This window comes from Artemia sp. Qi Xiang Cuo, chromosome 19 (assembly GCF_049724085.1).
Source record: "Artemia sp. Qi Xiang Cuo chromosome 19, ASM4972408v1, whole genome shotgun sequence".
Classification (NCBI taxonomy): Eukaryota; Metazoa; Arthropoda; class Branchiopoda; order Anostraca; family Artemiidae; genus Artemia; species Artemia sp. Qi Xiang Cuo.
In genome coordinates, this window is record NC_142812.1 from 12,956,009 (window position 1) to 12,979,006 (window position 22,998).

General features: G+C 34.3%; 1 protein-coding gene across 1 annotated transcript in view; it reads right to left on the minus strand.

The window, feature by feature from the left end:
• Positions 1-22,998, minus strand: part of LOC148940513 (disintegrin and metalloproteinase domain-containing protein unc-71-like) — a 426,194-nt gene that overhangs the window by 159,191 nt on the left and 244,005 nt on the right. Inside the window, exons 8-9 of the mRNA XM_089104806.1 lie at positions 15,718-15,826; positions 3,183-3,302 (exon numbers count right to left, since the gene is read on the minus strand). Of these exons, the coding sequence (XP_088960932.1) occupies positions 3,183-3,302; positions 15,718-15,826 (229 nt within the window). The remainder of the gene's footprint in view (positions 1-3,182; positions 3,303-15,717; positions 15,827-22,998) is intronic.

The following is a 22,998-nucleotide window of genomic DNA, read 5'->3' on the forward strand; positions in this document are numbered from 1 at the left end:
CGAAAGAAAGCTCGTCACAGCAACGGCTTTTGTTCACCCAGAGCAGCTACCTCCCACATCCAACTCTGCAGCATTTCACAGCTATAGAGTTCACTTTCAGGTACACGCCTGGAATTACGACCGTAATCTAGAATTGGACCCTCAAGAGTGGGGCTGGCACAATGTATTTTTCCATACCAGGGCACTTTGTATCGAAGGAGTTGTCGTAGAAACTTCGAAAAGGGCTCATTCAATTGAAAATTGGAGTGGCTTGTGCCCTTTTTAATAGTCGAAAGTGATTGGAAGGCAACTAACTCCCCTTCCACGCCCATCATTTCCCAAAAAATTTCCAACGAAATTTTGAGATAGCCGTTTTGTTCAGCAAAGTTGATTTCCACATAGAAATTATGTTTTTGAGGAGGACACTCCCCCACAGCCCTCAGGGCAAGGGTTGTGAGTTATGCCCTGAGGGCATATAAGGTTTTTATAGAAAGTGTTTTCGTAGAAACTTTAAAAAGGCTCATTCGATTAGAAATTCAAAGATCTAGTGCCCTTTTTAATAGTCAAAAATGATTGGAGGGCAACTAATCCCCCTCTCACGCCCGCGTTTCCCCAAACACATCCAATCAAAAATTTTAGATAGCCATTTTGTTCAACGTAGTTTTAAGCTCTGAATATTAGGTCTTTGAGGATGACAACCTCAGCCCTCAGGGCAAGGGTTGTAAATTATGCCCATGGGGTATATAAGGTTTTTATAGAACGCGTTGTCGTAGAAACTCCAAAAAGAGCTCATTCGATTGGAAATTGAAATGGCTAGTGTCCTTTTTAATAGTCAAACGTCATTGGAAGGCAACTAACATCCCTTCCACGCCCACCATTTCCCCAGTACATCCAATCAAAATTTTGAGATAGCCATTTAGTTCCACGCAGTTGAAAGTTCTGAAAAATTATACCTGTGAGCAGGTCACTCCCCCCACAGTCTTAAGGGCAAAGACTATAAGTTATTCCCTGGGGGCATATAAGGTTTTTATTGAAATCTTTGTCGTAAAAACTTGAAAAAGGGCTCATTCGATTGGAAATTCAAAGGGCAAGTGCCCTTTTTAATAGTCAAAAGTGATTAAAGGGCAACTAACCCCCTTCTCACGCCCCCCATTTTCCGACACACATCCAATGAAAATTTTCAGACAGCCATTTTGTTCAACGTAGTTGAAAGTTCTGAAAATTTAATGGAGTTTGCTTTTCTTTGAAAAACTTATTTTTGTTGAAAAAGTTTTTTTTAATTAATTGAGATAAATGAGCACTTAAATGAGGTCTTAACCTTACTCATCTATCCAATTACCCAGGACAAAACAGTATAACCAAACCAGGGGTTCAGTTGAAAAGGAACCGGCGGGTTCAATGCTTGTGATATTAGAAGCTTGGAATGTTACTGTAAAATTTTATTAGACAAAGATAATTTTTTCCGCAATAGAAGTGGAGCTATCACCCCGCACCACCTACATTCATTCTTAGTCCAAACGCAGCGAGAGTAAAGATTTATTTTTACTCCCGCCCTCTTCTGCAATTGTCTGAATCTTCACAGATGGCTTGAAAATTTGGGCTTAAAAATTAACTTTTTGAGGTACAGGGCCCACACACACACCTACAAAATGACCCACCTCCATAACAGCTGATAGGCGATTATACATCGCTATGCATAACTATGCCTAACTATGCATCAAATATCAAGTTAAGAAGTTTAGATATTTAGACTTTAAACAAAATGTATATATTAACTGTTTGTTTTATGGATTACTGTAATTGATTCTTTAAGAATCGTGAAATATCGATGCCTCTTAAAAGGATAATATATATTTTTGTTTTTATAAAATTTATAATTTTAAAATTAAAAATTTTATAATATCTAATGTTAAATTTTTTATAATATATAATATTAAAATTTTATAAAATTTAATATCGATATAAAATTTTTTATATCGGTTTTTATTATATAAAATATAAAAAAAAATATTTTAAAAATTTCTCATATTATTTTACAAAAAAATTTTTATATAATATTTATATAAAAAAAGAAATTTTTTATATAAATTTTTATTTTTCGATTATAATTTTTTTTAATTAAGCTCGATATAAATTTCTCGATAATTCGAACTCGATTGGCTGTCTTAGAAGTTCAAATCGATAGAAACTTGGTTTTCTTTCGGCCAAAATTATTGTTCTGTGCTGTAAAATGGCCCTTTGCTGTGGCACAATCCTTTTGCCTACGCAAAAGGGCGCTGACAATTTACTTTCTGTTCAAACGATTCTATTCTCGAATTTTTAGGTCTATTGGTTCGATATGATAGCCCTTGAAAAACACAACTAAAGATGCATCCATGATCTTTCTTCTAAAAAAAAAGAAGTAAAATTCACACATTTTGTAGATAAGATCTTGAAATCATTGCAATAGGGCTCTCTTAAGGGCCATATTTGATAATGCAACTTTCGTCAGGATCAACTGCCGTTTTGTAGGTGTTTCCCTACTTCTTTGAAAATCTCTCAAATTATCTCTGGCTCGTTGGTCTTTATGGGTATTTTAAATTTGAAAGGTTTTGTGTGGTTGTGCTCACCATAAAAAAACTGATTCTTTTGCTGTATTTATTGTTATAAAAACATTTTATTTTAAAGTTTCAGTAGTTACTCCTTACTTATAGCTCATTACCATGAAGTTTCTGAAAGAATCATTATACATACACCTCTAGACGAATATTTTTGGCTCAGATGTTCATTATGGCAAAAGAAAACAATAAAGAGACTAACTGTATTAAATAACAAATTAAAAATCAAATTCAACAAACATTTAATTTGAATAAAAAAACTAATTTAAAGTTTAGTTTACTAATTATTGAATTTAAATTTATCAAGCTTACTAGTTTCAAGTTAAGTTTATTAATTAACTTAAAAACAATAAATTAAGCAATTAAATAATTTCCACATTAAATAGGCTAAAGGTAAGATACAGACGAAGGTTACGAACAAACTACCAGGACGGAAGAAACATGATCGCTGAAAGAAAACAGTGAAAGAAGGTGAAAAAATAATGTAAAGTGAAAACTAAAATTATGGGAAGCCTAAGAAAGCCTTAAATACTAAGAGCATTTCGTTATTGGCGTTGTAAGTCAGACTATAAGAAAATTAAATTAAAAAGAGTTTAAGTTTCTTACTTGCATTCCTTTTCTGTACCTCCCATAGCAAGCATTGTCCTTGAATATAATTTCTCCATGCCTTGAATGATTGGACTTGATGAACCAAGTTCACACTGTAGGGATCCACATTTAACATTCCTGAAAAAAAAAATATTTTGCTGATGAATACGCAGTACAATGGAATGAAAACAATGATTATGTGTTTTAATCAAAATTATTTAGCGAACCCCAAAATTGGGGTTCGTACCCCAAAATTGAGGTATCCCCAAATTGGGGTACTTAAATTAGCCTAGATTAGGAGAAGGGAGAGCAGGAATCCAATAATGTGATGCGAAGGATAAATTTTATCCACTATCGACACCTAAATCGATACCTTATCGATACCTATCGATACACTATCGATACCTTAGTTATATTCTTTAAAATTTGAGATAAGAAAAAGAAAATGGTGAAACAGACAGTTCCACAAGGGGTGGAGGCAGGTACAAGACCAAAGAACATTTTGTGGGTATCCTCCAATCGTAAATATTGAAAATCTTCGCATGACTCCAACTCAAATAAGGTGAAACATTTTTGTTTTTAAAAGCTGGTGATAGCGTTAGACGAGTTACTGTACAAATTTAGTTCTCTACTCATACCGATTGAAAATCTTTTCGTATTTCCTGTTAAACCAAGGTCTCTCATCCTTATCTCTCTGCTAAAAAGTTGGCGGGGAAAGGACTACTACCCACTAAGTGCCTCAATGTTGTTTTTCACATGGAATAACGACTTTAGCACCAATTTCCTTGGATTGAAGAAGCTGGTCACAGTTCACAACTCATTCACCGCACTTAAAGTCTTTCGAAGCTTCAGTTTATAAAAAGGGAATTACAAAGCTTTTCTAAGGATAGGGCATGTTAATGTCTCAATCATAAAGGTGATCATGTAAGGAAACAACCTTGATTGTAAATTAGTTTTTGTAATAAAATGTTTATTTTATATTCATGTTTCTTTCCTCTATAGCCAGAGGTCGAAAAATAACATACCTTGAACTACTAATACTACCGTTTTTACTACCAAAAATGTTTAGGCAAAGGTATTTTATTTTTACTCGGAAGCGGTTCAGGCCATAGGTAGAAATTTAAATTGTGTTATCCTTTGGTTCAACGTCAATATTCTCAATATTGTCTTCTTTATTTTAGTCACTTTTTTTATCATTAATGAGCTTGATTATTGACTGATATACTTTATTGTGCTTATATACTTTATTAATTTATTTTTATATATAATATGAAATATACTATATATGAGTATATATATATATATATATATATATATATATATATATATATATATATATATATATATATATATATATATATATATATATATATATATGTTATTTGAATATAAATATATATTCAAAAAGAGGTTTTCAAAGAGGTTTTCAAATATATATATATATATAAATAAATTATATATATATATATATATATATATATATATATATATATATATATATATATATATATATATATATATATATATATATTGAGGTTTTCAAAGAGGTTTTCAAATATATATATATAAATAAATATATATATATATATATATATATATATATATATATATATATATATATATATATATATATATATATATATATATATTTATCATTATATTATCTTTTTATCATTAATGTAGCTTGATTATTGACTGATATACTTTATTGTACTTTATTATTTTATTTTTATTGAATTTGGGTTATCAATTTTGGAGTACGGGATTTGAACGAAATTAATCTCAGATTTGTGTTTTGAGCAATTTGGCTTTACATCAGGCTAATCTTATCTAATCCATCCAGTTTTCAAATTCAATCAATTAAAAGTATGCATTATTTCTTATGATTTATGAACTTTATTCCTTTAACGATTTGTACTCTTTATATACATCACTGATGACACTGGTCAAATAAACAAACAACTTCTGCTCTTTGTTTTTGACACTGTTGACTTCTGTTGCTGACAAATTCTGTTGAGTTGTCAGAAAAAAACCTCTGGAATTGCTCATTGAGCACCAAGTCTCTCGAAAAGTTTTCAAACTGAACAAAAGCTGGGAAACTTTTGATTCTGCTCGCCCTCTTTTTCGACCTCTTTCTTTCTTTTGCTGCTTCCCCCTTAAATAGGATGAAAAGGAATTCCAAGTAAGATGAAAGAGGTAATAAAAGTTAAATGTTGAAAAGTAAGTCCATTCATAAAATAGTAATAAAAATTTCAAGGTGAATGAATACATAGCACAAGAAAAAAGCAAAGAAGCAATTAATGCTAATCAGAGATTTTTTTTTTCTCAGGAAAATTATAGCTTGATTTTTTTACGGTTTGTTAAGCTGATAGGTGAAAATAGTATATTCTTTATTAGCGAGGAGCAACCAAATTCAAAACTTTGACTTTTTTCATCTTTATTCAGCTTTTATTTTAAAAATTTTATCTTTTAGATCTCTGCTGTTGTTTTCATTCATAGAATAAACAATTGACAAAAAATAAACAAAAAAATATTGCCAAACATAGAATTTTGGCAATGCTTAAACCAGACAGACGAGCGTGATGTGGTCAAACAACAAGAATAATAGGACCTAGGACAGACTAGCATCCAGACGTCCCAACATGCTTCTCCTGTGGCAAAAGGAAGGCAAAGTAGACAGGGAAGGTCAAAATATAGGCTTCGAATCACATACAACAGAGAAATGCACACTATTCACACAAGTGGTAACCAATAGTGGGAAGATATATACACTGCTGATCACCTAAGGGATGATTAAAGGCTCTTCGCTGACTTGTGTGTTCGTCTAGAGGTACATCAAGAGCTACGGTAAGCCTGACTTGTCCACTTTAAGATCCTGGACACCGGCGAGGTGGTAAAAAAAAAAGATTTCCACCACAATTACAAGTAAGTAAGTATATTCAGCAACCCTTAAAACAAATTGCTCAGTGGTAGCTACAGGGATGTTGGCACAGGGGTCTTGTACTTTGTTAATCACATACTGGTTGCTTTTATATATATTTTGGTTTTCTTGTTATTTTTTTTTTGTTTTGATGTAATTCGTCACCGTCTTTTTTTTTTTTTTTTTTTTTTTTTTTTTTTTTTTTTTGTAATTACGAGGTTTGGTCATTTGGTTTCCACAGATAAAATTTGATATGGTCTAATTTTGTAACAATTAACTGATACCTCACCCATCGAAGCTATATCTAAAGCTGGGGACTAGGAGCGGGACGAAGTACCCTGTTAGCTATAATTTTATACTAATAAATATGCATTTTACAACTATAACTATACTAGGTATGATTTTTAATATGTTGTATCATTTCAAATTTGTATTAAATAATGCAGTATTTTTTAGTTATGCAATTATTTGAACGCTTATGATTTATATGTAACCATAATGGATTAAAAAAGATATATAAGGCATATTATATTGAGGAAGAAAATACAATTAGGTGCACTAATACCACTAACAACTCACCACAGCACCAAGCCGCCTGAGGCCAACACGGCTACGCACGCTCTTCCGTCCCAATCTATTAAAAGCCTCCCTTTTTACACCCTCCCATGAAGCTCCCATTTCCTTTAAATCTTTCTTTATGACGTCCTCCCACCCCAGACGAGGACGACCTGCTTTCCGTTTAGCCCTAGACGGTTGGTCGAAAAGAATAATCTTCGGCAATCTGTCATGCTTCATCCGCAGGTGCTTTGAACCCTTCACGTGCCCTAACCATCTTTCATTTTAGCCATAGAGAGCGGTATTGAACCACATTTTTCGTACAGACTATTGTTTGAAATTAATTAGAAAAACTTTTTCTGCAAAATAAGTTTTTCAAAGAAAAGTAAAGAACTCCATTAAACAAAAATGAGGGAAAATAAAATCAAATAATCTACCAAGCGTGAAAATACCACAAATCAACATCGATAAATAAATGAAACCCAAAACGAACAGAAATTACAATAAATAACCGAAAATTTGAAAATAAAAAAATTTGCACTTTACTGAAAAAATACAAATGAATGTGCATTGTCAGTTTAATATACATATAATGATATTTAGTAATCAAAATGTTAATATTATTTTCTTTATTAAATCTATAAAAGTAAAAACATTTATATTTTTTTCAGTAAAGTGCAAATTTTGTTCTGGCCTTGGGAAGGCATAGGAGTTTTGCGCCCAAATTATGTTAATTTCTGCTCGTTTTGAGTTTGACTCGGTTATTTATTGTAATTTCTGTTCGTTTTGGGTTTCATTTATTTATCGATGTTGATTTGTGGTATTTTCACGATTGGTAAATTATTTGATTTTATTTTTCCTCATTTTTGTTTAATGGAGTTCTTTACTTTTCTTTGAAAAACTTATTTTGTGGAAAAAGTTTTCTTAATTAATTTCTGTTCGTTTTGTATTGACATTGTTTTTTCAGGGAAAAAGAAAATAACACTTTGAATCTTTTCGTTTTTTAAGACTTTATAGTTTTAAGACTATTAAAAAGGGCACTAGCCCTTTGAATTTCCAATCGAATGAGCCTGTTTTGAAGTTTCTACGACAACAACTTCTATAAAAACCTTATATGCCCCCAGGGCATAACTTAAAACCCTTGCCCTGAGCGTTGTGGGGGAGTGTCCTCCTCAATAAACACATTTTCTATCTGGAAATCAACTACATTGAACAAAATAGTCATCTGAAATATTGATCGGATGTGCTTGGATAAAAGATGGGCGTGAGAGGGGGGTTAGTTGCCTTCAAATCACTTTCAACTATTAAAAAGGGCACTAGCCCTTTCAATTTCCAATCAAATGAGCCCTTTTTCAAGTTTCTACGACAAAGATATATAACCCCAAGGCATAATTTATAACAATTGCCCTGAAAACTGTGCGGGGAGTGGCCTGCTCAAAGGTATAATTTCCTGAACTTTGAACTGCGTGGAACAAAATAGCTATCTCAAAATATTTATTGGATGTGTTTGGTGAAATGTTGGGCGTGGAAGGGGTTTTAGTTGCTTTCCAATCACTTTCGACTATTAAAAAGGGCACTAGTTATTTCAATTTCCAATCGAATGAGCCCTTTTTGAAGTTTCTACGACAATGTGCTATATAAAACCTTATATGCCCCCTGGGCATAATTTACAACCCTTTCCCTGAGGGCTGTGTGGGGGGGGAGGTTGTCATCCTCAAAGACCTAATTTCCAGATTTTAAGACTACGTTGAATAAAATGGCCATCTTAAAGTTTTGATTAGATGTGCTTGGGGAAAAGATGGGCGTGAGAGGCGGGTTAGTTGCCCTCTAATCACTTTCGACTATTTAAAAGGGCACTAGCCCTTTGAATTTCCAAACGAATGAGCCTTTTTTAAAGTTTCTACGACAAAGACTTCTATAAGAAACCTTATATTCCCCCACGGAATAACTTACAACCCTTGCCCTAAGGGCTTGCCCTAAGGGAGACTGTCCTCAAAAACATAACTTATATCTGAAAATAAACTATGCTGAACAAAATGGCTATCTCAAAATTTTGATTGGACATTTTTTGGGAAATGGTGGGCGTGGAAGGGGTGTTGGTCAACCTCCAATCACTTTTGACTATTAAAATAGGCACAAGCCACACCAATTTCCAATTCAATGAGCGCTTTTCGAAGTTTCTACGACAACTTCCTCGATACGAAGTGCCCTGCTCTAAAGGAAAAAATTATAAAATAATACATTGTGCCAACATCGTTCTTATATGCCCCCAGGGCATAAATTAAAAACCCTTGCCCTGGGGACTGTGGGGAGTGTCCTACTCTTTACCTAGTCCCCGTTTCTTGTCTCGTTCTCGAGTGTCCCCGTTCTTTACTTAGGCAGCGCGATCGCGCTGCCTATGATTTATGCAACAATTTTCTATATAAACCTTATATGCCCCAAGGCATAACTTACAACCCTTGCACTGAGGGCTCTGAGGGGGTTATCATCCTAAAAGACCTAATTTGCAAAACGTTCAACCACGTTGAACAAAATGAATATCTCAAAATTTTGATTGGATGTGTTTGGGAAAATGGTGGGCGTGAGAGGGGCGTTAGTCCCTATCCAATCACTTTCAACTATTAAAAAAGACACTAGCCCTTTCAATTTCCAATTCAATGAGCCCTTTTGAAGTTTCTATGACAACACTTTCAATAAAAACTTCATATGCCCCCAGGGCATACCTTACGACCCGTGTCTTGAGGGCTCTGGGGGGAGGGGTTGTCATCCTCATAGACCTAATTTTCAAAACTTACAACTACGTTGAATAGTATGGCTATCTAGAAATTTTGATTGGATGTGTTTGGGGAAAAGGTGGGCGTGAGAGGGAGGTTAGTTGCCCTCAAATCACTTTCGACCATTAAAAAGGGTACTAACGCTTTGAATTTCAAATCGAATGAGCCTTTTTTCAAGTTTCTACGGTAATGATCAGAGGCAACGCTGTAGTGTTGCCTATATTAAAGGCCATACGGCTCCAATGTTTTATTATTATTTATTATTTATTTTTTTCCAGAGGTACTTCATATGGAAGGGGTGATCGTAGAAGCTTCAAAGGGCGCTCATTCGATTGGAAATCGAGAGTTCTAGTGCCCTTTTTAATAGTCGAAAATGATTGGAGGGCAACTAGCCCCCCCACGCCCAGCATTCCCCCGAACACATCCAATCAAAATTTTGAGGTAGCCATTTTGTTCGGCGTAGTTGATTTCCGGATGGAAAATATATTTTTGAGGAGGATACTTTCCCCACAACCCTCAGGGCAAGGGTTTTAAGTTATGCCCTGGGACCATAAAAGGTTTTTATAGAAGCCGTTGTCGTAGAAACTTCAAAACAGGCTCATTCGATTGGAAATTAAAGTGCTAGTTCCCGTTTTAATAGTCGAAAGTGATTGGATTGTAACTAGCCCCCTCCCCCCCCCCCTCACATCATTTCCCCAAACACATCCAATCAAAATTTTCAGATAGCCATTTTGTTCAGCTTAGTTGATTTCCGGATAGAAAACGTATTTTTGAGGAGGACACTCCCCCACATCCCTCAGGGCAAGGGTTTTAAGTTATGCCATGGGGGCATATAAGGTTTTTATAGAAGGCGTTGTCGTAGAAACTTCAAAACAGGCTCATTCGATTGGAAATTAAACGGGTAGTACCCTTTTTAATAGTCAAAAATGACTGGAGGGCTACTAGCCCCCCCCCCGACGCCCATCATTCCCACAAACACATTCAATCAAAATGTTGAGATAACCATTTTGTTCAGCGTAGATGATTTCAACATAAAAAATATATTTTCGAGGAAGACACACTCCCACAACCATATGGGTAAGGGTTTTAAGCTATTCCATGAGGGCATATAATGTTTGTGTAGAAGGAGTCGTCGTAAAAACTTCAAAACATCCTCATTAAATTGGAAATTAAAAGGCTAGTGTCTTTTTTAATAGTGGATAGTGATTGGAGTGTAACTAGAGTGCTTAGAGTGCAAAGTAATTAGAGTCGAAAGTAATTAGAGTGCAACTACCCCCCCCCTCCCCCGACGCCCAAAATTCCCCCAAGAACATAGAATCATAATTTTCAGATAGGCATTTTGCTCAGCGTAATTGATTTCCAAATTAGAAATACGCTTTCGATGAGATCAATCTCCCAGAACGCTCAGAGCAAGGGTTTTAAGTTATGACCTGGGGGCATATATGGTTTTTATAGAAGGTGTTGTCGTAGAAACTTCAAAAAAGGCAAATTCGATTGGAAATTCAAAGGGATTTTGCCCTTTTTAATAGTCGAAAGTGATTGGAGGGCAACTAGCCCCCCCCCCCACGCCCATCATTCCCCCAATCACATCCAATCAAAATTTTGAGATAGACTTTTCGTTCAACATAGTTGATTTCCAGATAGAAAATATATTATTGAGGAGGACAATCCCCCACAACCCTCAGGGCAAGGGTTTTAAGTTATGCCCTGGGGGCATATAAGGTTATTATAGAAGGCGGTGTCGTAGAAACTTCAAAAAAAGCTTATTCGATTGGAGATTCAAAGGGCTAGTGCCCTTTTTAATTGTCGAAAGTGATTTGAGGGCAACAACCCCCCCTCTCACGCCCACCTTTCCCCCGAACACATCCAATCAAAATTTTGACAGCCATTTTATTAAACGTAGTTTTAAGTTCTAGAAATTAGGTCTTGGAGGATGACAACTCCCCCGCAGCCCTCAGGGCAAGAGTTGTAATTTAAGGATTCTCCGAATTTTTCTCATTATTTCTTATGGAAGGGGTGCTTGTATAAACTTTGGAGAGGTCTCATTTGACTGAAAATTGAAAGTTCTTGTTCATTTTTTAATGGTCAAAAGAGATTGGAGGGTGACTAGCCCCCCCCCCCTCCTCCACGCCCTGAATGCATCAGGTAAAAATTTTGAAATAGACATTTTGTTAAAATAGTTCAAAGTTCTGATAACAAAAACTCCGGTGTCGACACAGCCCACCAGGGCCCGAGGGTAGGCGTCGTAAGTTATGCCCTGGGGCATAACTTATTAAAGGGGGTTTTTAACTTATGGGAAGGGGTTTTGTATGGGAAGAACACATAGGAAATCTATTATAATTATCCAATTATAAGGTTAAAATACATACTCTGAGATAGATGTAAAATTGCTTTGGCACACAAAGCCTATTAAGGTCAATTCCAAACAGTCGTGATCCCTTTGTGTTATCAAGTGAAATGGTCTAAACCCCCTTATTGGAGCTATTTTTTCAATCCATTCATTGTTGTCAATCGCTGTCCACAAGTTATGCAAGCTGTCTATTGTTCATATATAAAGTTTTTATCAAAGAGGTAATCGTATAGACTTTGAAAAAAGCCTCATTCAATTAAAATTGAAAGTTCTAGATCCGTTTTTTAAAGTCAAGAATAATCGGACAGTAAGCATCCCCCCCCCATGCCATAAAAATTCGAAACTTTTTGCGATCAAAAACGAACAAAAATTAATTAAAAAAAACTGTCTGAAAAATACGTTTTTCAAAGAAAAGTAAAGGCCATTTTAAACTTAAGCTCAGGAGATACAAATACCTGTTAAAATTCAAACTCAAAACGACCAGAAATTACAATTAAAGAATAAATGAATCCCAAAACGAACAGAAATTAAAAAAACAATCATAGCAAAAAACATACAACAAGTATTATTATAGATGAATAAATATATCTTAAAGCGAGTAATGCTTAGGTTGAATATGAAAATCAAGCTTAAAACGAAAATAAATATTTTGCTATTAAAGTATAAATGAAACTTAAAACGAACAGAAATTAAATCACAATCAATGCGAACAAACATACAATATATATTAATGTAAATGAATAAATAAATCTTAAAACGAGTGAAACTTAAATTGAATATGCAGATCAAGTTTGAATCGAATAAAAATAACTACAAACAAGAGTTTGGGTATCGTCTCACTGTAGAAGCCTAAAACCTACTGCGTCATTGGCGCTTTACTGAAAACAAATTATATTACAAATGTTTTCTTTTGTACTTAATATTGAAAATAAATATTAAAATTACAGTAAAACTTTGAACTGATGAGCTTTTAGCAATTAATATCATTATGCATCAAATTATCAGTTTAACTTATTAGTTCTTTTCAAGATTAGTCATGACAAATATAATGACAATATATATTTGTTTCTCTACAAACAAAATTTGGATACTGCCTCCTTCTTTAACTGTAAAAACCTAAATCCTTCTGCGTCATTGGTGCTTCACTGAAGACGAATTGCTCGTATATTACAAATTTATTATTTTCCAGTTCTTACAGCATTGAAAATGAAAATAAAATTACAGTGAAAAAAAAATCTTGAACTGATGGATCTTTCAACAATTAATATCATTATTTATCTAATATTCAATTTGATTTTGTTTATACTTTCCAAGAATGTTCAAGACTCATATAGTTTTGCCATTATTTTTAACTCTGCCATTTTTTCTAACTAATCGAGTTGGTTTGTTTTGAAAACATTCTATGGATTCTAGACATTTCTATTTGAGCGGAAATCTGCACCTCAAACTATGTGGAACATGCATTTTCTTGCATAAAACACCAAAATATGATAAAATGTCAAGTTTCGGAGTGTTCCACTACTCTCAAGCAAGTGCCATTGGTATTTTTGAATCCTCATGGTCAATTTAGGGGGTGGAGGGTAGGCTAATTCTCGTAGCAGCCCCATTCCGTCGTGGTATGATTCACACTTTCAACACCTGGCGTCCGGACTATCATATAATCTACCAAGCATACAACTATCCCAAATCAGTATCAATAGATAAATGAAACCCAAAACAAACAAATATTAAAATAAATTTTAGAGTAAAACTCAAAACGAGCATATCTTAATATGAGTAGAGTTCAAAACCCCTATGTTTTCTAAAAGCCAGAATATAATTTGTACTTTACTGAAAAAAAAATTCAAATGATTTTACTGAAAAAAAATGTGCATTGTCAATTTAATCTACATATGCTGATATTTATTCCCTAAAATCTTAATTAATGAAAGAATTGTTTTCATTAAAGCGCCAATGACGCAGTAGGTTTTATGCTTCTGCAGTGAGGCGATACCCAAACTCTTGTTTGTAGTTATTTTTATTCGATTCAAACTTGATTTGCATATTCAATTTAAGTTTCATTTGTTTTAAGACTTGTTTGTTTATTTACATTAATAAATATTGTATGTTTGTTTTCACTGATTTTTATTTAATTTATGTTCGTTAAGCTTCATTTATGATTTAATAGCAAAATATTTGTTTTCAGTTTAAGCTTAACTTTCATATTCAATTTAAGAATTGATCGCTTTAAGATCTATTTATTAATTTATATTATTACTTGTTTTATGTTTTTTGCTTGTTTGTTTATATGATTGTTTATTTAATTTCTGTTCGTTTTGGTTTCATTTATTCTTCAATAGTAATTTCTGGTCGTTTGAGTTTGAATTTTAACAGGTATTTGTATCTGCTGAGCTTAAGTTTAAAATGGCCTTTACTTTTCTTTGAAAAACGTATTTTTCGGACAGTTTTTTTTTATTAATTTCAATAAAAACCTTATATGCCCCCAGGGCATAACTTATAATCCTTGCCCTGAGGGTTGGGGGGAGTGTCCTCCTCAAAAATATGTTTTCTATCTGGAAATCAACTACGCTGAACAAAATGGCTATCACAAAATTTTTATTGGATGTGTTTGGGGGAATTATGAGTGTTTGTGGGGGGGGGGGGAGCTAGTTGCCCTCCAATCACTTTCGACTGTTAAAAGGGAACTCTCCCTTTGAATTTCCAATCGAATGAGCATTTTTTGAAGTTTCTACGACAACGCCTTCTATAAAAACCTTATATGCCCCCAGGGCATAACTTAAAACCCTTGCCCTGAGGGTTGTGGGGGAGTGTCCTCCTCAAAAACATATTTTCTATCTGGACATCAACTACGCTGAACAAAATGGCTATCTCAAAATTTTGATTGGATGTGTTTGAGGAAATGATGGCCGTGGGGGGGGAGGACTAGTTGCCTTCCAATCACTTTCGACTATTAAAAAGGGCACTAGCTCTTTGAATTGCCAATCAAATGAGCATTTTTTGAAGTTTCTACGACAACGCCTTCTATAAAAACCTTATATTCCCCCAGGGCATAATTTAAAACCCTTGCCCTGAGGGTTGCGGGGGAGTGTCCTGCTCAAAAACATACTTTCTATCTGGAAATCAACTACGCTGAACAAAATGGCTATCTCAAAATTTTGATTTAATGTGTTTGGGGTAATGATGGGCGTGGGGGGGGGGGCTGGTTGCCCTTCAATCACTTTCGACTATTAAAAAGGGTACTAGCTCTTTGAATTTTCAACCGAATTAGCCTCTTTTGAAGTTTCTACGACAACGCCTTCTATAAAAACCTTATATGCCCCCAGGGCATAACTTAAAACCCTTGCCCTGAGGGTTGTGGGAGAGTGTCCTCCATATCATAGGCAGTGCGCTAGCAGTCGCTAGCGCACTGCCTATGATACGGTCAGTCATCCGGATACCCAGAACAATCCTTAAGCAATTTTTCTGGGATACATCTAGCAAATCTTCAGCCGCTTTTTTAAGCGCCCGTGCTTCAGTGCCATATTTAACTATTGTCGTCACTGTAGTCTCTAATATTCTAATCTCGGTTTGAAGACTTATCTTCCTATTCTTCCAAACTTTTTTTAGTTGTGAAAAATCACCCTGAGAGAAGCTATTCTAATTTTAATATCTTCACTGCTCCCACCATCTTTACTAATAATACTACCAAGGTAAGTGAAACTGCTCACTTGATCACATAACCTACAATGAGGTGTAATTAAGAAAAATTGACTTACTCCGAATTAGACCGGTACCCAACCAGGCTATACCCCATTACTCGGTATATTGAACAAAGATGTTTTGAATAGGAAAGGGTGTAAGTCAAATTTTAAGATTTCAAAAGTTGAACTTCAAAATAAATTTCAAGCCACATTTATAGATTTTTCTAAAGAGGTTTTAAAAAGCAATAGAAGAGTTGTATGTGCTTTTGCTTACTCAGGTTCACATCTTATAAGATTGTTGGATCCATCCATACCACAGTGGCCATTAATTGTTCCCTGGGTGTTGAACTGCTCGTAACATACATTGCCGCTCGATTTTGAACCTGAAAAGATTATTGATTAAATAGTTTGTATCAGCGAACTATAAGTAAGAAGTTACCTGAGCTTATAGTGGCTGAACTCTACAAAAAGGAGTTTGAATAATAATTTATACATAAAAAAGATCTGTTTTTTTGTGGTGATTCTAAATACCTAAAATTCATTAAAGTTACGCATAAAAAGCTATGTGCCTACCAAAATTGGTACGATTTATGAAAAAAGAATTAAACATTTTAGCAACTATGTTCTTCCATTTGGGAATTTAACTTAAATTTCAAGTTCATCCTACATAATCTTCTGACATTATTTTTTTTCATATATCAGCGATCGCTTTAGTCACTTGTTACTACAGTACACAGTTTATAGAATTAGCAGTATGATCATGCCCTATCTCACCCATTATAAAAACCCGGACCAAGGTGCGAGTGCTCCAGAGAACGTTTTTGCAGATATAAACATAAGCGGCATTAGATCTTTTCACGGGTAGACAAGTCAGATTTCTCTAGGACATGAAGGAAGTGGAAACCCGCTATTACGAATAATGCACTTTGTAACCATTTCTCATTGATTGACGGAAACAGACTAACCCGCTAATGTAGAAATAAGTGGGAGGAGCTTTTTGTTCGTACCGAGAATGAAGACCAGAAATGATCTGCGATAAACTTACTGGATAATTCTATAAACTGTGCTACAGTAAAACAAATTAAGGGTTGCCACTCGGTGAAAAAAACACTATATTTTAGTGAACTTTTGTTTAATTTAGTGATTTTCTTCAATAATGTAGTGATTTATGGGCTGATTTAGCGATATTTTTCTTTAGGCAATTTTAAAAATCCATAGAAATAGTGATAAATCACTAGGGGTGGCAACCCTGATCCTCAGACAAATTATTGTGCTACCAACCAATTTACAAGCATTGATATATATAATATAGCAGCAAGCGGTGAGGTTGTTTATAAGGGGGATATTTTGGATAAGCCCGGGCATAAAATGAAAAACAATTAGAAATCAAACTAAAAGCATTTTTTTAATGAAAGTAAGGAACGACATTAAAACTTAAAATGAAAAGAAATTATTCAGTATATGAAGAGAGATATTCCTTCCCGGATCCAACACTCTTTACACTAAATTTCAACTATTTGTCTCAATTCCATAAGAACGACTTCTCAAAACACAAGGGCTGTTTATCTGGAATAATACATATTTTTAATTCACTAAAAAATTTTAGCACAAAGAGCGAAGGGCTGAGAAAAGAACCACCCCCTCTACAGAATAATTTCTGTTTATTTTAGGTTTGTTCGTTTTGAAGTTGCTCATTACTTTCATTTGAAAAGCTTGTTTTTTTGTTTAATTTCTGTAAAAAAAAAGCAATGGAAAAAGACTGCAAGATAGGTATCAGCTGAAAAATTATAAAATTAATTTTTGAAAAATGAAAAATATGAAAAAAATAAAAATTATAAAAATTCCATTTGTAAATCAAAAGTCTGGCTAAGGTATTTAAATAATACTTATGTTTCAACTGGCTCTTTAATTTTAAGCTTTAATACTGGCTGTTTTCCAAACTGATGAAAACTTGCATATTAACATTGCCATTACCAGGTCTAACAAGTTTTTCTTTTCTTATCATATTTATTTCCAGTCCTAATGCTATTAGTTTGTGTCCTAAGGTCCTAATTTAAGACCCGAAAATGAGTTGATTTTTCCCTTTCCTTTTCCCTCTCTCATTTTCTTTCTTCTTGTATGATTTTCCTGACACAATCAGACAGAATTTAATTCCACAATTTCTAAAAAAAACAAAATTTACAAAATGATAAAAAAAAAACTCGGCAGGGATTACCATCTTATCCAACATCTGTTCCAATGCTAAAGGTGAATTTGTTCAACAGAAGAGAGGCTAAACGAGATTGATTCAATAGAGGCCATTGATTCCTAAAATCGATTCTCACCCGATTTATTCTATCCCAAGCTGATACAAAAATGTTCCCCTTCCACTTTAGAGAGGAAAAAGGGTCGTCAATCCCATAAATAAGAATGTTGTCCTAATGAAAGGAGGGACGGAAAGTGAAAATTTACTTTATAAAAGACGGCCAAAGAGTCAATATCGGCCTGTCTCCCTAAATAAAAGACTACACAAAAGAGCGAATTTAAGAAAACCAAGGCAGCAACCAGTAGTCTTGGGATCTTAGCATTGAAATACAAAAATTACTTACAATTAATAAGGCCCATGTCTAAGAATTACATTTGCCTGGTTGACCCCCCCCCCCCCTTAATTCAAAATCTTGGGTACATAACCAAATTAAGATAATGAAATTAGTTAGGTCAGTTTTTCAACGTTTAAGCCCCATGTTAAACAAAATAAACCGACAAGCAAATACAGGTTTTTTTTCGGCCAAAGAACAAGTGGATAATTTTTTTTTTTTTGGATTTGGCATTTTTTCGTGAAATTAATTTTAAATTTTTCCACAAAAAAAAAGTTTTAAAAGAAAAGTAAAGGGCTCCATCACGCCAAAAATGAGGAGAAATAAAGTCAAATAATCTTCCATGCGTAAAAATACCACGAAATAACCATCAATAAATAAATGAAACCCAAGACGATCTGAAATCATAGGCAGTAAAGAACAATGTGGGCAAAATTTTTTTTTTTTTCCTCCATACCTGGGCACTTCGTATCGCAGGAGTTGTCATAGAAACTTCGAAAAGGGCTCATTTGATTGGAAATTGGAGTGGCTAGTGCCCTTTTTAATAGTCGAAAGTGATTGGAGGGCAACTAGCCCCCCACGCCCATCCTTCCCCCAAACACATCCAATCAAAATTTTGAGATAGCCATTTTCTTCAGCAAAGTTGATTTCCAGATAGAAAATTCATTTTTGAGGAGGACACTCCCCCATTACCCTCGGGGCAAGGTTTTTAAGTTATGCCCTGAGGGAATATAAGAACGATGTTGGCACAATGTAGGCCTACTATTTATTATTTTTTCCTTTAGAGCAGGACACTTCATATGGAAGGGGTCGTCGTAGAAACTTCAAAAGGGGCTCATTCGATTGGAAATTGAGAGTTCCAGTGCCCTTTTTAATAGTCGAAAGTGATTGGAGGGCGACTAGGCCCCCCACGCCCATCATTCACCCAAACACATCCAATCAAAATTTTGAGATAGCTATTTTGTTCAGCGTAGTTGATTTCTACATAGAAAATTTATTTTTAAGGAGGACACTCCCCCCCCCCAACTCTCAGGGCAAGGGTTGTAAGTTATGACCTGGGGGCATATAAGGGTTTTATAGAAAGTGTTGTAACAGAAACTTCAAAAAAGGCTCATTCGATTGGAAATTCAAAGGGCTAGTGCCCTTTTGAATAGTCGAAAGTGATTTGAGTGCCACTAGCCCCCCCTCCCACGCCCATCATTCCCCCAAACATATCCAATCAAAATTTTGAGATAGCCATTTTGTTCAGCGTAGTTGATTTCCAAATAGAAAATGTTTTTGAGGTTTGTAAGTTTGAGAAATGTTTTTTGAAAGTTTTGTCGTAGAAACTTCAAAAAGGCTCATTTGATTGGAAATTGAAAGGACTAGGACCATTTTTAATAGTTGAAAGGGATTGGAGAGCAACTACCGCCCCTCTCACGCCCATCATTTCCCCAAACACATCCAATCAAAATTTTATGATAGGCATGTTGTTTAACGTAGTTTAAAGTTCTGGAAATTTGGCCTTAGAGGATGACAACCACCCTAACAGACCTTAGGGTAAGGGTTGTAATTTATGCCCTGGGAGCATATAAGGTGTTTATAGAAAGCGTTGTCGTTTCCAAAAGGGCTCATTCGATTGGACATCGAAAGGTCTAGTGCCCTTTTTAATAGTCGAAAGTGATTGGAAGGCTTGACATTTTTATATTAAAGATCGAAGTGGGTATAATGTATTATTTTTGTTGTTGTTGTTGTTTAGACCAGGGCACTTCGTATCGAATGAGATGTCGTGGGAACTTAAAAAAAGGCTAATTCGATAGAAAATACAAAGCACTGATCCCCTTCTTAATAGTCGAAAGTGATTGGAGGGCAACTAATCCCCCTTCCATTCCCCCCCTACCACGCCAAACCTCCCACTTCTGCTCTTAGAATTTAAGAAATTCAAAATAGCCTAAGTGTATTCAAGCTATCAAAGAAAGTAAACAGATTTTTTTGCAAATGGTATCAAGTTTTCCATTTCAAGTCAACTAGAGGAGGTATGAAAGTAAATTAAACAATTCTATTTGTGTCCAGATTTTTAAAAGGGTATATTTTGTTAAAAATTGCTGAAAAATTTTCTCCAGCATACAAATAGCAGGCCAAACTATAAAGTCTTAAAAAACCAAAAGATTTAAAGTATTATTTTCTTTTTCCCTGAAAAGACTATGTCAATATAAAATGAACAGAAATTAATTAAAATAACTTTTTCCGCAAAATAAGTTTTTCAAAGAAAAGTAAAGAACTCCATTAAACAAAAAATGAGCAAAAATAAAATCAAGAACAAAATTTGCACTTTATTGGAAAAATACAAATGAATGTGTATTGTCAGTTTAATATACATATAATGATATTTAGTAAACAAAATGTTAATATTATTTGATTTATTAAAGGTATAAGAGTAAAAACATTTATATTGTTTCAGTAAAGTGCAAATTTTGTTCCGGCATTGGGAAGGCATAATAGGGGTTTTGAACCCAACTTATGTTAATTTCTGCTCGTTTTGAGCTTGACTCCGTTAATTACTGTAATTTCTGTTCGTTATGGGTTTTATTTATTTATCGATGCTGATTTGTAGTAGTTTACCGCTTAGTAGATTATTTGATTTTATTTTTGCTCATTTTTTGTTTAATGGAGTTCTTTACTTTTCTTTGAAAAACCTATTTTGTGGAAAAAGTTTTTTTAATTAATTACAGTAAATAATAGGCAGCGCTATAGCACTGCCCAATATATTTGTCGTAATTCAAACCTATACCCCGCTGAATTGATATAAGGTCATATGTGTTCCACAAGTAATTTTTTTCTTGAAGTTGATCTCCAAAATACAAAGTTACTTATAGTAGTTGGATCTTCAGTGATGTAGCAAGGGATGATAGAATAAAAACTACAAGCCCCAATCAAACAGTTCGTGGTAACGAACTTTAAGTAAGGAGTGACCCGGCTCAATAGTAACCGAAACTTTAAAAACCTGAATTTTGATACCCATAGATATATCAATAGAATCAGATTTTTATGTTGATTTGTAATATATAAGTTTCATTAAGTTTAGTTTTACCCATCAAAAGTTATGCGAGAAAATTTCCCTTATTTTAAAAAAAAAGGGGGAAACATCCTCAAAAAGTAACAGAACTTTAATGAAAATCGCGCCATCGGATTCAGCGTATCAGAAAACCCTACCGTGGAAGTTTCAAGCTCCTATCTGCAAAAATGTGGAATTATGTATTTTTTGTGAGAAGAAAGATCACGGATGCGTGTTTGTTTGTTTTTGTTTGTTTGTGTGTTTGTTTTTTATTTTCCAAGGGGTGATCGTATCGATCCAGTAGTCCTAGAATATCGTAAGAGGGCTCATTTGAACGGAAATTAAGAGTTCTAGTGCCCTTTCTAAGTGACCAAAAAAATTGGAGTGCAACTTAAACCCCTCCCACGCTCATTTTTTTCCCAAAGTCTCCCAATTAAAATTTTGAGATAGCCATTTTGTTCAGCATAGTCGAAAATCTAATAAATTTGTCTTTGAGGATGACTTAATCCTCCACAGTTCCCGGGGGAAGGGCTGGAAATTATGAACTTTGCCCATTGTTTACGCATAGTATTGGTTAATGGGAGGTATAAAGACGTTTCAGGAGGGATTTTTTTCTGATGAGGGGGGGGGTGTTGCAGGAGGGGGTTACGGGGGGATCCTTCCACGGAGGATGTTTCCTTGGGAGAAGGGATATTTCTATGAAGGGGGCGCAGGATTTCCCAGCATTATTTAAAAAAACGATCAAAAATTAAATAAAAAACTAGTTTTTTCAACTCAAAGTAAGGAGCAACATTAAAACTTAAAACAAACAGAAATTATTACGTATATGAGGGGGTTCGCCCCCAAGTCAATACCTCGCCCTTTTTGCTAGTTGTTTTTAGTACTTTCAAAAGAGCTATCTATTCTAATTACCTGCCTTTGTGATTCAGGGGTTTGTGATTCGAACAAAATTCGAACTTTAGCGTAAAGAGCAAGGTATCGAATAGGCGGCAAAGTCCCTAATATTCGTAATAAAACCTACGAATATAGAAGTTCGTTACGTAAGTTACGTCACAACAGAATTTTGAGGAAGCCATTTAGCCAAAAAAGTAAAACAAACATGCCAATTTCGCTTAGATTGTTCATGCATGATGAGCCGAAATCAAATCTGCGTTAATCCAAAAATGTCAGAAATTAAATAAAAAAAACAAGTTTTTTAACTGGAAGTAAGGAGCGACATTAAAACTTAAAACGAACAAAAATTATTCCGTATATGAAAGGGGATGTACCCTTCTCAATACGTCGCTCTTTATGCTAAGGTTTGAATCTGTCACACAACTTTATTTTTTAAAACAATAAAAAACTTTAGCGTAAAGAGCGAGGTATTGAGGAGGGGACAACCCCTTTCATATACGGAATAATTTTTGTTCGTTTTAAGTTTTAATGTCGCTCCTTAGTTTCAGTTAAAAATACTTTTTTTTTTTATTTAATTATGGTTTAGCGTCTAGCGACTTCATAGAAAAAAGCGGAAACTTTCAAAGAAAATCGGATATTTGATAAGATTTATTTGCAAGACGACAGGATTAAAGCTGAAATTTCTCTGTAAGTTGAAATTTTTAATTTTTAAGAATAATTTAATTCACATAGTAGAATAATTAATTATATTTAAGAATAATTAATTCACCTACTATGCACATAGTAGGTCTAGGTTAGCTCGGAAAAATCTAGGTAGGTAATCGGGTCAGTTCACTTTGATACGGTAGGCCTATTGGCGGTAAAATCATGCTTTCTTTATTCTTTCCTGCAGTTTAAAGTACCCGAAAAACAAGGACTCTCACTCAAGGTGGGTACCAAAGGTCAGATACTTTTCAAATCAACTTGTATTTTTTACTATAGATTCTGCAACCTTAATGCTATTACCTCTAGTTACAAAAATAACTTCAGGTTATACTGGAATATCCTTTAA